At 37.9% G+C, this 15,688-nt stretch overlaps 1 protein-coding gene across 3 annotated transcripts in view; it reads left to right on the forward strand.

Moving 5' to 3' along the window:
* MOSPD2 (motile sperm domain containing 2) overlaps positions 1-5,816 on the forward strand; it is a 32,068-nt gene extending 26,252 nt beyond the window's left edge. For all 3 annotated transcript variants that reach the window (XM_052703138.1, XM_052703139.1, XM_052703141.1), the window contains 5 exons: positions 659-755; positions 1,503-1,599; positions 2,128-2,257; positions 3,174-3,276; positions 3,753-5,816. In XM_052703138.1, the coding sequence (XP_052559098.1) occupies positions 659-755; positions 1,503-1,599; positions 2,128-2,257; positions 3,174-3,276; positions 3,753-3,899 (574 nt within the window). In that variant the 3' untranslated portion in view covers positions 3,900-5,816. The remainder of the gene's footprint in view (positions 1-658; positions 756-1,502; positions 1,600-2,127; positions 2,258-3,173; positions 3,277-3,752) is intronic.
* The last annotated feature ends 9,872 nt before the right edge of the window (positions 5,817-15,688 follow it).

Below are 15,688 nucleotides of genomic sequence, written 5' to 3' on the forward strand. Positions count from 1 at the left end.
ATAATCCCAAATGAATTATAGTAGTTGGATGTGGTTTTAAAAGATTTTCTGCATGACTCTTAATTGCATAAGATATTAAAATAAGCAAAACCTTAGGTTTATTTACACATCTTCAGAAGTATGTGAAGACTGACTCATAATCACAAATGAATTTAGCAGTAGTGATTATAATGTTTGCCACTTACAGATACCTGCCTACTCCTCTTATGTGTGCACTACGGCCATTAACAAGGGCAGGCTTATGAGATGGAAATTGCTCCCTGTCTGTAACAGCTTATGGCCTTTCATAATAGAATTGAAATTGATTAAGTTTTCCCTTAACATAGCATTGTAAAATGCAGGGCTGAAGGGACTGTATCTATCTGCTGGCTATCCCTGCTTTTGCCAGTTGTCATGCTCATGGAGGTAGAAGAATTCAAGGGCAGTAGTCAATTCAACTGATTTTGCTAGGTCCATTTGTGGTCACGAGTCAACTGTAAACGTCAGTACAAAATTTCTGTGCCTTTTTCACGTTTTTTTAATGGAAAGCTGTTTACAGCAACCATAGCTGAAAAGTTGAATGTATTTTACTTCCCTGTAGAGGTGATGAGGTTTTTTTATATCGTATTTAATAAAGATAATTTGAATAAACCAGCCTTTCTGTATTTTTTTTTGCCAGTCCTGCAGAAGAACTATATTTTGGATCCAAAGAAACTGGAGAGAAAAAGTGTTTGATAGTTCTGACAAATGTCACTAAAAACGTAGTAGCTTTTAAGGTAAATATATTAAGCATGATCTGGTTTACTTTATTAAATGTTTAACTTCTGCATAGTTTTGATAAGGAGGAAGAAATACTATTAAGTTCCTTTCCAAGGGCTTAATTTTTTTAACACTGTTGGGGTTTGTTTGAAAGCAGATCAAGGAAATATTTTGGCTGAATTTGTTCCTGTGGTATGCCACCCCAAAGAACAATCAATAATACAGATCTTTGGAGCATTGGCTGAAAAAGAGCTCTTAGAGATGGTTGGTTCTTTGGTGGCAGTATAGTACTTATAACAATCAACAAGAAAGCACTGAGCTTTGGAGATGGATGTCCTTAGAACTTTTTGCCTTTTAAAATCTTGACTGGGAATAAGTTAGTAACGCTCCATAATGATGCAGCTGCGTCTGCAAATGTCACTACCAAAGGAATTAATGCAGTTATGTTTGCTTCAGAAATTCTGAATTGGCTTGCATCCTGGTTTGGTTTTCCAACATATATTTTGTGTTCTCTTCACACACAAGTAACTGAAGTTTCCATACTTTCCAGAATTTTGTCAGGTGTTCCATTTGAAAGTGGATGAGAGGAAAAAATGAAATAGTGTGATTACTCCTACAGAGTAAGGTATTTTAAAGATATGCTTCACTCTGTCTTAATCAGTCTTTAAGGATTTCTGTGTTATTGGTCAATACAGAATTAGATTATGAAAAGGTCATCATCTGTGTGTTTACTATATACCTGCTTATTATTTTTTTGCATTTAGGTAAGAACGACTGCTCCTGAAAAATACAGAGTTAAACCCAGTAACAGCAGCTGTGAACCCGGCACATCGTTAGACATAATAGTCTCTCTTCATGGTGGTAAGTAAAATCTTATGCAGAATTTTTTAGAAAGCCTGGATGATAACATGAAGGCTGACTAGATAGAAAAAATTGCGGGTAGTAAGGCTGGGTGAAACCAATGTCCACTTGACTGTTGTATGACAGTGTTACCATTTATAAGAGAACACGTCTGTCATACAGCATTTGAGTAACTGCCTATACTGATTTACTACTCCACATAGACATAAGCAGGTGTTGTCTGCAGCTGAGTCCATTTCTTATCTTAAAAAGATACATTTCTTGTAAAGTTGTGGGTTACCATTGAATTGCTCAGGTGAAACAAATTCCATTAAAAGGAAACTGAAGGAATTTAGAAAAATGATAATGAAAGCCGCTGAGCATAAGAATGATTTTATCATTTTTAGTTCCAATAAGTTGGTTCTGCAAAAGTTCTCATTTTAAAATGCTTTTGCTTAAAAGTGTTCCATGTGCTTTGTAATACTATTATTTTATCCAAGCACTTTCCTTTTTTTTTTTTTTCTTTTTACTTTTTTTCTTTGAGGGCAGGTTTTTCAGCTTCTCTGCAGGATCGTTTCCTTATAATGGCTGCAGAAATGGACCAGTCTTCTGGATCAGGTGTACCAGAACTGACTCAGTTTTGGAAAGAAGTCCCTAGGACCAAAGTGATGGAACATAGGTGAGTATAGGGTTTTCAGCTGATAGTTTTTTTGTAGCCATTGTAATTTATCTGATTTATAGCACTTTCATAGTCATAGTCCTTAGTCACCTTCATTATCATAGTCAGTAAAGGATTCTCCAAACTCAGTTGTGTGCTTGCTGACTGAAGTATATTACTGTGGCTTTCTGTTTTAAATGAAGAGTTTTTTAATATGTAAGACACCTTGCATGGTAGTCTGCACATGCTTTACTTTTTGTTGTTGCTTTATTGTACTGCTCAAGAATTAAGCAAAAAAAAAAAAAAAAAAAGGGAATAGATGTGAAAATGTGAAAATGCACCTGTGAATTGTGTGTGTGTGTGTGTCTATACATATAGAGATACATGTATATACCTATATTGGTTTTTACTTTCTTATGTTTGTTCACATCTAGTAGTACCACTGCACATTTCTAGGAAAAGTATTCATTTCACCAGAGGAGATTCTACTGTATCTCATAAACTGTGTAAAATTCCACTATTTCTAATAGTGGCTTGAAACTCTGTTCCTGCATATATTCAACTGTGAGAGAGGTGGAGGACTTGAAAAATAAGGTTGCTAAGGTTTAAAATGGAAACGAAGCCTTTAGATTTTGTTTGCTGTTAATGCTTTGTTGCATTTCTTGTTGCATTTGATTGAGTAAATCCTGTATTACAAATTTCAAATGGTTAAGGTATATTTTATCTGTGCTTACAGATCGTTTTGATCTGCCTTTGTATCAAAAGCTCTCAACATATAATTGATGAAGCTTTTTCAGACCGTCATTACAATAGTTATTTATAAAATTAGTAGATAGCAAAGGACATATAAATAGCAGTTATTTGGACAGTTTACTTTCCCTATTTAATTTTAATTTTTGATTTTTACTGTGCATATTTTTTTTAATCATTTAAACAGGCTCAGGTGTCACGTCATAGAAAGCAGTAAGCCTTCTACTCTGACATTAAAAGAAAATGCGCTAAATATTCCAGCAAAAACCAATGAAGATTTACATATGCAGGTAATAATGTATTCCTTTGTGCTAAATCTTGAACAAGCATATAAAATTTGATAAAAAGATTTGTTTTGTACTAGATGTCCTTGATGCTTTGTAAATTAGACTGCTTGAAAAGCTTAGAGCTCAGAAGTAAATCAGTGACAGGAATTTAGTTATTTTACTTTATTTAGTGCTAACAGTTTAATAAAGTGTACTTCCAGTGTACTTTTTTCATTCATCTTGCTTTATGACACGTATCACATGTGAACAGTATCTATTTCTTCCTAGTCTGGAGACGTCACCTGCTTGATACAGGCAATATAAATAAAGTTCTACGCTTCTTTAGTAGAACAGTCTCTTGAAGTATGTAGTGATAGAAAAGGGATCACTAAGAGGCTGTATTTTTAATGTGCTTAAAATTTTGTGGCTAAATTGCTTTACATTAGCAAGTGCTTTCATTTGTGGTAATTTAAAACTATTGAAATGTTTTCTATTTTCAGCTAACTCATTTACTGCAAATTAATATAAGACTTCAAGAGCAGATTGATCGCTGCCTTTGGTTCCAGCAGTTGTCAGTTGTTTTATCATCATTATCAGTTACTATTGTTGCCTTCTGCTTCTACCTGGCATATAGCCAGAGAAGCTAAAAAGAACCGCGTTGCGTTCAAGATGCTGCCTATCATGGTTGTCTGGAGTGGAAATGATTGCACTCAGATTCTGGAACTGCCAACATGAGGTTTGTGATCCCACAGCAACGGATGAGTTTGCTGAACAATGAAGTAAGTGACCAACAAAGCAAGTTACTGAGAGGAGACACTTGGAACAGCGTGTGAAGGAGATGATAGAGCTGGCAGTTTTATTTCCGCTATACAACTTAACAAATACTACTGAATTGGAAGAAGAAAACCAAATACAACAACATAATTTAGAACTTTAGTTGCTTTTTTCCTCAAGTACTTTAAATACAGTATTTCAGTTATTTTCATCATATTCATTCCTACATTCAAAATTACTCTTACAGAAGATGTAAGCATCTGCTTGATGTATTCTGAAGTTTCACGTGTTCTTTCAGGAAAATCTACAGAAATTATGTACCATGGGCAGATTTTTTGTATAATCTATGTACAGTCTGGTATAAAGGAAGATATCTGTTAGTAATTATTTTCAGGGCCATTGCTTTCTTTAATTAATTTTTTTTTTTAATTTTTCCTTTTCCTGAAAGCAAGCATATTGCAAACATTTTCTACCAAATAACACACGCACAGCCATATTGACCAGCAAAATAATCGTGGCTTGATTCCAAAAATAGTAATGAAATAGTCATGCTGAGACACTGTTCCTATTCCCTCCCTGTTTATTTTTTTTTATGTTTTTTTTTTTTGGAAGCAGCTCTTAATAAAATTGCAGGAGGAGAGTGACAGTTGGCTTTTGATGACCAAGTTACGGTTCCTAAAAAGGCTAATAAATAGTGCAAGGACTGACTCTGAAATGTGCAATATGCTTAAATCACAGATGAATTTATGAACAACTTCAAGCCAGGAAGATTAAGTATTACTGAAGGTGATATGAAAGTGTTATTTCTACCATTTCTCAGAAAATATTGTAAAAATGGTTTATGAAGCTAGCATTACTTTGTTCTAACAAGAATTCTTTGTATTCGTGGCTGTAAATATGTACATTAAAATGCTAAACACCGTAAAGGAGACTGATGGTATCTTTCATAAATTTGATTTTTTAACTGTAGATGATGTCTAATTTGTTTACTGAAATTAATTTTTGCTACAATTTAGCGTTGTAGTAGATTTAGCTTTGGTTTGTTGATTTCAATAGATAATACGAGATTACTGGGGAAAAGTAAAGGTCATAATCTGCTTCTGTCTTTTTGGTGATGGTATCTCTCCAGTTCGCTGTAGTTGTAGTATCATTTCTAGGGAATGGAAAAGGACAGTTTAGAAAATGTGTTAATAAACTGATCATCTAATAAAGCAGGAGTGGTTCAAAGTGATTACTAAAAACAACTGTGTAAAAGGCAAATTGTCAGAATTGGTGCATGGTCTTCTGTCCTTTCATAACTTATACCTTATTTTACCATAGTCTGAGTTCCTTAATTTTTCATTTATCTAATTTCTGTACATTTTCCTTCTCAATATTTTTTTCTGAATGAATTCACAGCTTACATTGTTCACTGTTAACTGTTGAATGTTTAAGTTATTTTCGTGTGCACAAAATTCAGATGCTTTGCTTCCAACAAAATGGGTTGTTGTCTTATTGAGAAAAGTAACAAAGTGATTTATAACTTCCAGATAATAATTACTAGCCATGCTGTTAAATTGCTGATTCCTTAATTTGAGTGGATTGAATAGCACTTTACTGTAAAATTGTGAGAAATATATTCTTACAGTCTTTGCCAATATGAATATTTTAATGTTTTGGTGCTTTCATAAATATTTTCTGTATTTTATTACTACGTTGGTATTTTCTTTGTATGATGAATCAGATGAGCATTTTTTTCTATTTTAATATGTTCCAGAAAAATACAGTTACAAAATAAATTTGAGGAAATACACAGTCTTTAATGTTTAGTCTTTTAAAAATAGCTACACCTTCTTAGATTTTGATTCTCTTTTGAGTCTACAGATGCTTAACACGAAGGAGAGGTCAGTACGGTAATGGCCCATTGCCTGCAGTGATAGAAGTACTGATAATACTGTAGTTATGGAGTGTTCAGCAGTCATATGAGTTGGCATTTTACCCAAAACTGAGAGAAAAGATTATTGAACTTTCTTTCTAGTGAGACTGGCAGTGTTCAGAGGAGGGCCACTAAGATGATCAGAGGGGCTGGAGCACCTCTCTTATGAGGAAAGGTTGAGAACTGGGCTTGTGTAGCTTGGAGAAGAGAAGGCTCCAGGGAGACCTCATTGTGGCCTGCCAGTATTTGAAGGGAGCATAGAAACAGGAGGGGGAACGGCTGTTTACAAGGGTGATAGGACAAGGGGGAATGGTGTAAAACTGAGACAGGGTAGGTTAGATATTAGGATGAAGCTTTTCACACAGAGGGTGGTGACGCACTGGAACAGGTTGCCCAAGGAGGTTGTGGATGCCCCATCCCTGGAGGCATTCAAGGCCAGGCTGGATGTGGCTCTGGGCAGCCTGGTCTGGTGGTTGGCGACCCTGCACACAGCAGGGGGTTGAAACTGGATGATCATTGTGGTCCTTTTCAACCCAGGCCATTCTGTGATTCTATGATTCTACGATCATGTCCAAACACAAAGTGCAGTCATAGCAGTCTTCAGCACAGTTCAAAGAATAGCAGTAGCCTGTTCAAAGGACTTGTAAATTCTTCCTTTTGCCAATGCAGAGTCTCCTGATTTGTTAGTAGTACTTCCTCTCTCCCATTTTCTCATCCTATCAGGTATATTAGCACTGCATTAGAGTTGGTGGAAATTTAGGGAATCTTGAATATGAAAAAAAATGCCTTTAGCTTCTCTTTATTTATCTTTTATTTCCTTAGGTCCACTGTAGAATGTATTCATTACTTTACTGCCACTTGGGTTTTTCTTCACAAAATATTTTTGTAGATTTTGCCTCTTGCTAAAAAATACCTTCTTAGGCGAATGATGCATTTTATTCATCTTGATGAGTCCATGAGATATGCCAGCAGTTGATTCAACCAGCGGGAAAACAGTGAGTTCCTTGAAATATTTTTCAAAAGCGTTATGTCGCTGTACATCTTTCCTTTGGTCCTGTTCAGACCTTCCTCCTGAAATAATTATATTTGTCTGTGCAAGCTTATTTTAGATGAGCAAAAAGCTGTCTGTTAGAACTCAGCAGAAGGAACCGATATTGTAATAGGTACTTCCTGCTGTAAAGCTAAATAAGAAAGCGTCACATCTCCTGTTATTCCGGTACTTATGTACATTCCAGTACGTTCCTGTATGTTGTGAAATAGACCAAACAGTAAACAAGCATTCCTGCATTAAGAGAAAAGCCGTAAAGGTTCTGCCCGTCTTACCAATTTCATCTAAAAAGCCAGGAATGCAAAGTGGAGCAACACTGCACGGCGTGTTCCATGGCTGTGTAAGTGGTCTCCCTAGAGCAAGTATTGCCTTACTCTGAGGCCCAGGATGAAACAAAAGAAATTTTGATTTTTTTTTTTTTTTTTTTTGTTCAGATCCAATGTAGTTTAGTTTAATTTACAATTAAATGCCTCGGATACAAGAAATCAAGGTCTCCACTATTGGTCTCGCCACAACCACCACCATCTCTTTTTGTGATTATGATGAAATCTGAATTAAGATATCCTTTGGGTAATGATGATGCAGTTTAACAAACCCTGTGTGGTGCTGAATTTTTCAAAATTGCAACTTCCTTGTATTTCCTCTGCCCTGTATCTGTTAAAATCATTGCCAGTATCATTTTTGACAGCTTGGAGCTATATCCGAGCACCTGTTATTCAAACCCCAAAGAAACTGTCAGAAACGAGAAGCATCATTAAATAAATACAGATGACAACAACAGTGTGGAAAGGAAGCATAAACAGAATTTGTTACGCTTTCATTTTCTAGAATGCTACAATTGAGAAATTGCTGCAAGGAAAAGCAGGTCTGGGCAGCCACCACAGGTGCTTCATTAATCTGTTGCAAATGACATTTACAGATGGACGCTTAACGTACTGCCATGAGTGAATGATTACAATCTCCATACCCTGAAGTGCATTTTCATGTACAGAAGTAACATATTTTCTTTATTTTATGGTGGTTTTCTTTTTCCTAAGCTTAAACTTGCACCTGATGGTGGTGACTCAAGAAAAGATTGTAGTGTTTTTTAAAGTCAAGTGGTATTTTCTTCTTGAGGAATTCACAGTCTGATAGGCTTTGTTCTTCAAAGAGGATGTAAATACATGGGTTCTGAGTCTAGCCTGGAAAGCTGTGGGAAGCCTTAGAAAAGCAATGTTCGTTTGTGGCAGTCTGTTGCATTATGTGATAAAAGTACCATTCTAAAATACTACCCTGAGCAAGTGTATATTGAACTGTATGTAATCCCAGATGCTGCTGTTCTAGCAGGCACTGTGATTGGCACACACTGAGTGCCTAGGGGAGTATGGAGTAGGTGCTAAGTACTTTTCTTCCAACCTATACACTAATTACAGTATTCATGTGCTGTTGTCATGTACTCGTGTATGGATGGAGAACTTGGGGATGTGGTGCAGTCTGAGAGCCTTCAGAGGGGGTACCCAGTACCCATCTCTCTGAGGAGAAATTGCAAAAGTATCTGTGGAGGTGGATGTGGAGGTAATTCTCTCCACTACATTAGGTAGGTACATCTTCTAGAAACCTTGAGAAGTATTACACAAAAAGAAAAAGGTGAATTAGTCAAGGAAGGTGGTGTATGTTGATTTTGTCTGCTCTTTGGAAAAGTGTGGCAGCCAGGTACGTTTGACCTCCATCCATTTCCAGTGAGATTTGCTTTCCATTAACCATCTCAGTTTGGATATATATCTGCAGATCATTAGTCACACAGATGCTGTCTTAGAGCAGTCAGTAATTGAAAATGACATATTGGTCTTTGGAAAAGAAAACTCAAGAAAACTGTGTTTGCAGGAGATTCACAAACAAGAGGAAACATGCTCTTTCTGTATTGTTTCTTCAGCTTTGTCCATTTCTCTTTGTTGCTGTCCTTCTAGTGTTTGAGCACTTCACTTATTGTGTATCTATTATAACAGAATTCTTGAAATACACATTGGTCCTACTGCCATCAAACATGGAGAAAACTAAGGTCCAAAAAGATTGAATTAGCCTCTCCAGCTGTAATGATTGTAACCTGCTTAAAACAAATAACAGTGTCCCACATGTCAAAATTTTGCCAACTTCTGGGCCATGCACATTTAATTAGTTTATTTTAATGTATTTACAGATCAAAATAGAGCTGGGACAGGTTAGTAGAGAAGAGAGAAGCTTTGCTCTTTTGACAAAACAAGAACATTCACAACTCAGAAGCACTTATCTCCTTGAGTGTCACTTTGAACGAGTCAGAGAAGACAACGAGCTGGTGCTGGAGAACATCTGATGTGATGTGATGTCTTTTCATGTGTTTCTCAGTTCTACCAAGATGAGTTCCTGGTGTGTAGAGCCGAGAAACTACAGTACATGGCATGCCATGGGCTGAATTTCAGGTGCCATTTGTGTGTTTTTGCATAGGTTGCCATGCTTCATTTATGTAATACATAGTAAAACTTTTCATTTTTACCTTACATAGTATTTCCAATAATGTTTTAAGAAATATAATTCGGATCCTCTGGCACAGCCTAAGAGATTAAGTTCAGCATTAGTGTTGTGAAGGAACCTTCATTCCATAAAAAAATTTAAAGGATTTATATAGTTCCTCCTACCACTCCAATACTGACTGCTGTAGAGAACTAAAAACCAGCTAATTAAGGCATTTGTATCTTAAGAACTCTTACAGCTGCATAAGAAGGAGAGGTTTTAAGACATCAACATGTATGACCAACCTCACCAGATAAATGCGCTATTTTCCGGCATGTATTTTGCACAGTAAGTGGATGAAGAAAAAAATGATAGGGTGAATTAGCACAGACAAAGCAGTGATTCCAGTGACAAGGGCCCTTTAAGAGGCATAATTCATAGGATTGCATCAGATCCTCTCGGAAAGGGCAAGGGAGAAAGGATTCTTCTATGGTCTGCTGTTGTTGCTCTTGAGTGCATAAATATGAAAAAATTCACATCATCTTCACATGCTCTCATTGCTTTGACGTATCAGTGCATGAGTGGTTCTGATAGTATGCAAGATCTTAAGGAAGCTTGCCTTACAGCTCATACTGCTGCAGTAGGGAGGACCTTGTGACATCTGTTTTTCTGCATATAATTTAACAGTAGAAATGCGGAATTGGGAAACTGTGTAACCAAAAATCTTCCAAACAAGCTGAAGCTGGGAAAGACATCACTGAGCCAGCTGGGATTAAGAACATGAATTATCATTTTCACCCATACAGGCTTGATCATCATCTTTCTATCTCCCAAGCCTAATTTCCAAATCTCAGCATCCAGGTGGTATCCATTCGTACACCAACCCATCACACATGAGAAACACACAGGATCTGTAGCAGGGCAGTCTTGTTAGTGGTGTGATGGGTGATCTTCTGAGTTGTCAGAGCTGTGAATTCCAAAAGAACAGGCTGAAGTACAGCCATCTAGTTTTCCTAGTGCTAGCTAATCATGTATCATTCCTCAGCAAATGTATTCTCATCCCTCAGCCCCTTACCCCTTGTCGCTTTAGGAAATGATGCCGGTTCCAATCAAGCTGGATTTTGCAAGCAGTTATAGATCAAATTGAAGATAATTTAATGACTTATGCATATCAGGCTAAATCATCTTACAAGTGCTTGTGACTCAGTATCCGTAACTTCATCTCTACTGTTTGGATGTCAGCCACCTTTCTTTTGCACACAAGGAGTTGCCCAACATTGTGGTTTAGGTCCTGTATTTTTAAACACATCTGAACTTGCAAAGTACAAAGGAAGAATGCAGTCACCTTCCATTCGGATTAGATGCTATCTGTCAAATGAAAACCTCATGACCAGGTTACAGTCTACTAGAAGGCAATCAGTTTTTGAAGGGTTTTTTTGAAGTGTTCCCATCACTGAAACTGAGGGAACCGCTTATCTGCTTACCAAATGATATGTTTCTTTGATAGAGTTTTCTAGATGTGAGTCATGCTTTAGCAAAACAGGATTTCAGACTTCTAATATAGCATTCTGGTCTTTTACATGGGTTACTGCTTTATGAATAATCAAAGATGGGAAAGACGTGAAGATTGGACTCTGAAGAAAACAAAAAGCTTACTCAACTCATAGCATGACACTCTCTAGGACAGGTGTTTGTAATACGCCTGCAGTGCATGCTCTCTCTTGAAGATGGACTGTATCAAACTGCCTGGAGGAATGAAACCTGACTATCTTTGCTTTTCTCAGTGTGCTTTGAAAGATGTGGGAGGGGGACACCAGGACACCTCTGAATACCTTCTCTTGTTGGTGCTGTAAGTTCTTTCTTAGCTGAGGAAACTGATACCAAATGAATATATGTCATTATCTCAAATGAAACATGATTGCATTTCCTATTTCTTCCAACTGCACAGAGGTCATTCTAGATATTTGCAATCCCGTAAATTTGTCAATTTCATCAGTTCTGATTTTTCCTTTGTTTTTTTGTTACTGCAACTATATCACCTCACTGTATCTCACCTTAGGCTAGTGGATGCTTCACTTGTTATTTTTGTCCCTGGCCCATGGAGACAGCTGAGATCCAGGCACTCAAAAACCCAGCACGGATGTGCACTCTGCTGTTTAAGCTGGTTCCAGGCATGTAAGGATACAAGCATGAAAATGATGCTGTCCTATATGTACCTGTTACCAAAAAGTAATCTCAATCGTTTTGAACTGGTGACCAAAACTGTAAGCATGTGATAATTCAACTTGTTTTATTACATAATAATATATTAAGATCAATCAAAATTTGGTAAAAATTTGTTGAGTAAAATTTCCAGTAGGTGTTTTTTTTCCTCCAGGAAATGTAAGGAGTTCTACAACATAAAAATGAGTTGAAAAGCCTCTATCTAGAGACATACCTCTGTGTGCTCCATATTTTCTTCAGAGCTACCAATATGTTCTGCTGTTACTTATGATAGGGATTCCATCCAGAACTTGTCTGAAATCTCACAGCAAACTGCCAGAAGCTGTGGGAGAAACTGATCAATAATTCCCAGTATAATTTGTGATATAGTGCTGCAGGACAATGAAATCAAAATGTCATTGAATTAGGGAAAATATTTGATTGGTCTAAGTGAATATTTGGCCAGAATTTAGACCTGTGGAAAGCTGGATAAAGGTGGTACTGCAGTAGTTTTGAAGAATTAGAAAACATTTTTAAAATAGTTGTTTACTGAATACAAAGGATTTAATGCTATCTAAAAAGTGAACAAAAAATAATAAGTAGCTCTCTCACCTGACTCTCAGTCAAGGTGATGACGAAAAGGAGGTGCCATCAGGGCTGGCATGCATGCTGCAGGCTGCTGAGGAGGGCAGGAGTGAAATGGTACTGGTGCCATGACTGCTGCCACATCTACATCTCAAGAGGTGGAAGGCAGTGTGAAGCATGGAGCTCAGCAGAAACCTGACAGAGTTTTGCCTGTGGCAAAATCTTTCTGAACTGTCCTAACAGATCTGCTTTGTAACCTTATTGTACAGGGAAAGAATAATTTTAAAAAGCACTAAAATATAAAAAATGAAATAAATTATGTGATTGTGGTCCATCAGTAACATATATATATAAACTTTGTATGTATTTAATGCCTGCAGCCATTTTATTGCCACAGAAGAGAAGACTTCAGGAGTGGTGAAATTTCCAAGCAGTGAGGTTAGACAGCCCTGTGTTAATGTTGCTCAGCTTCCCTTCCCTACAGCCTGGTGAGGGATGGGCACTGCACTTACATGTAGGTTCATAATATCACGGTGCTGAGTGGCCTGCCAGCACAAATCAGAGATTTCTTGGCTGTGAATTAGCACAATTAATAATTAATAATGACCAAGATGCTGATGAATGCAGACCTGCTTATCCTTCAGTGTGATGCTGAAAATCATGGTGTGCCACTGGGTGTCCTCCTGCTCAGTACTCAGACACGACTGAAGAACCAGGGAAATCTCCTGCAGGCATGGTAGTGAATAATACTACTTAACTGGATTGATCTAAATTAAATAAATGATATTGGGACAGCTGGTGTACTCTGTATCATTGGCAAAAGTGACTGAGTTGCTTTGTTGGATGTGTTTAAAACTCCAAATGAACAGAGCTCTTGCAACATCTATCAGGAGATTCCTTGTGCCAAGCGAGAAAGCTTCACCAGTGTTTTAAATAATGCTCACAGCTTACAATAGAGTCTATATGAAGACATCGCAATGCAGAGGCATCTGTAAATTTAGACAGTAAAAGTGAAAAGCAGGAGAAGAGAGTGCTCTGCTGCAATTTTTGTTTGGCTGTCCAAGAAAAAAGCCTTCAGAAAGTTTAGAAATCCAGTGCTGGAGTTTCTGATGGTGAGCTGAGGGGCTGAGGGCTGCAAACTGCTTGGCGAGAAGGAGGGGATAATCAACCTGGATTTCCTAGCAGTTATTTGTTTGCATTCTTGTGAGATCAGCAGGAGTCTCTAGGGGAAAGCCTCCTTTTGTTATGTAGTTTCTGCTCTCCTTACAGAAATATTTAATGTAGTGATGTGGGGGGCACAAACTGCTCATGTGCGAGCCATGGGTACATAAAGGATTTGGGGTCTGGGTGGCAGGAGGTGTCTTGCCACCCACAACCCTGCAGAGGCACAGAGGCTGTGTGGACCTTCCCTCTGCAGCCTTGTGCTTCTCCCTCTGGCACCAAGTTTGCTCCTGGAAAGCATCTTCTAGGCATTTGGGCTGTACTCTTTTTTGCTCGGTTTCAGCTTTTGGGAACACAGCATCCCCTTACCCACAGGCTGCTTCTTACTGCTTGAGAGAAGATTATTTTTTTTTTTTCTTTCAATCGTGGCTCATCTTCTTGCCTCCCCTTTCATGGTGTATGCATTCATATAGGTTTTGTATCCAACATCCATAAAGACAGATCCTTGCAAGCAGTCTCATTGCTATATGCAGGTCCATATCTCTCTAAACTTGTAACCTGTGGAAGACAGCTTGGCAGTCAGTTAATTTTAACATTGTAACAGGCTAGAAATTCACTTTACCAGATTAGTGCTATTTTGTGTATGTAGACTCCTTTCTTAAGAAATGCAACAACGTCCTGCAGTTTCTTTTCTATCCCACCCATAGCAGAACAAAGGGTGGCAAATTCAGTCTACTTCCTAACGACTGTGGAAAGGATACTGTGAACTGTCAGGTGTGAGATAACATCAAACGAAGGCATGAGTGGTACAATGACAAACACAATAGGCAAAGAACAGTTTCATTTTAATGTTTCAGAAGGAAAGATGATATATGATCAATTGGTGGTAATAATATTGTAGTATTGAAGCAAATCTACATTAAAACATCACAGCCCATTTCCTTGAGGTTTCCTTGAGCCCATTGAGGTGAGGGAATTCTCTCATTCCTCAGCAGGGGTAAGGATGCAAGAGGCCTCTAGCCTCAGCTGCAGGTCCTGTGTATTCCATGAGACTCTGAGAGAGTAAGAACATTTATTCAGCTTTCTCCAGAATCACTCCAAGTTGTCATGTCACAAACTGTACTGCAAACACTCTTAAAAAAATGTCACTGCATACAGGTAAAGAAATAAAAATCTTTGCCAGTGGCTTTCTGAAAGAAGGAAAAATGTGTCCATTTGCCATACAAGGCATTAACTCACTTTAAAAATAGCAAGTCAATCCTTTTTCTGCAAGGTTTTCAGATTATTTCTTGTTTTCCTTTTTGTAAAATAAGAAAGATGTTGGAGAAAAACTGAGAAGCAGAAGGATAATAAATGTAAAGTCTGTCAGATTGGCATAAAGTAAAAGCTTGCCTGATCACTCGTCCATCCACCTATCCATCTCTCTTAGTGTTTCTCCCACCTTCTCCCCTCCAGTAATGATCATTATTCTTCCACTTGATGCTATACCTGCCCCCTGTCACCCTGCTGAAGTAAGAGAGCAGCCCTGTAGACCTTTGTTACTTTGTCAGGACAGGTCACTTGTCACCTTTCTGTCTCTTGAAGACCACAGTATCTCAATGAGCGAGAGGGCCTCAGGTGTTGGGGAAGAGATTCAGCTACCCCTGTGTAACTATGGCCTGAGGCTGAAGGTGTCTGTGTTGGCATGATCCTCTCCGGTCCAAGCAGGGAGAGTGGCCAGGAATGCTGCGCTCTGGGACATGACCATGGGTTCACTATTGTGACATCTTCCCTTTTCTTTTCAGAAACCAAGAAGCCTGCCCTTGCCATGCAGAGGGGGACAGTGGCAATGCAGCCAGACCAATGGGTCCTCAGTAGATCAGGTTGATGGAGGGAGCAGTGATCAGAAAGAAAAAAAACTTTACGGTTAATACATCACTCTGGTACACAGGGGATAAGAGCATGTACAGAGTTTTCTTTCCACAGAAGGAACTAAAAACCATTACATGGAATCTGAGGAGAAAATATCATGTTCAAATACCATATGAAGAAAGGCCTGAGTCTTAGAGAGCCTCTCCACATTAGTATGTATTACAAATACTACTGAACATCTCTCAATTATTTTGTCTCATTTGAGAGGGGCTTCAAATTCCCTTATTTCAATACCTCAAACATGACACTTATATGAGCTGATTTCTTTCCAGCTGCATGGATTCATTTATAATTTAAGTTTTCATCAAATTGAAATATCATCCAAGTTCATGTGAATTTAATAACAGCATGAAGGCAAAATAAATATCAAAGCA

Source organism: Tympanuchus pallidicinctus, unplaced genomic scaffold, assembly GCF_026119805.1.
Source record: "Tympanuchus pallidicinctus isolate F22 unplaced genomic scaffold, pur_lepc_1.0 scaffold49, whole genome shotgun sequence".
NCBI lineage: Eukaryota > Metazoa > Chordata > Aves > Galliformes > Phasianidae > Tympanuchus > Tympanuchus pallidicinctus.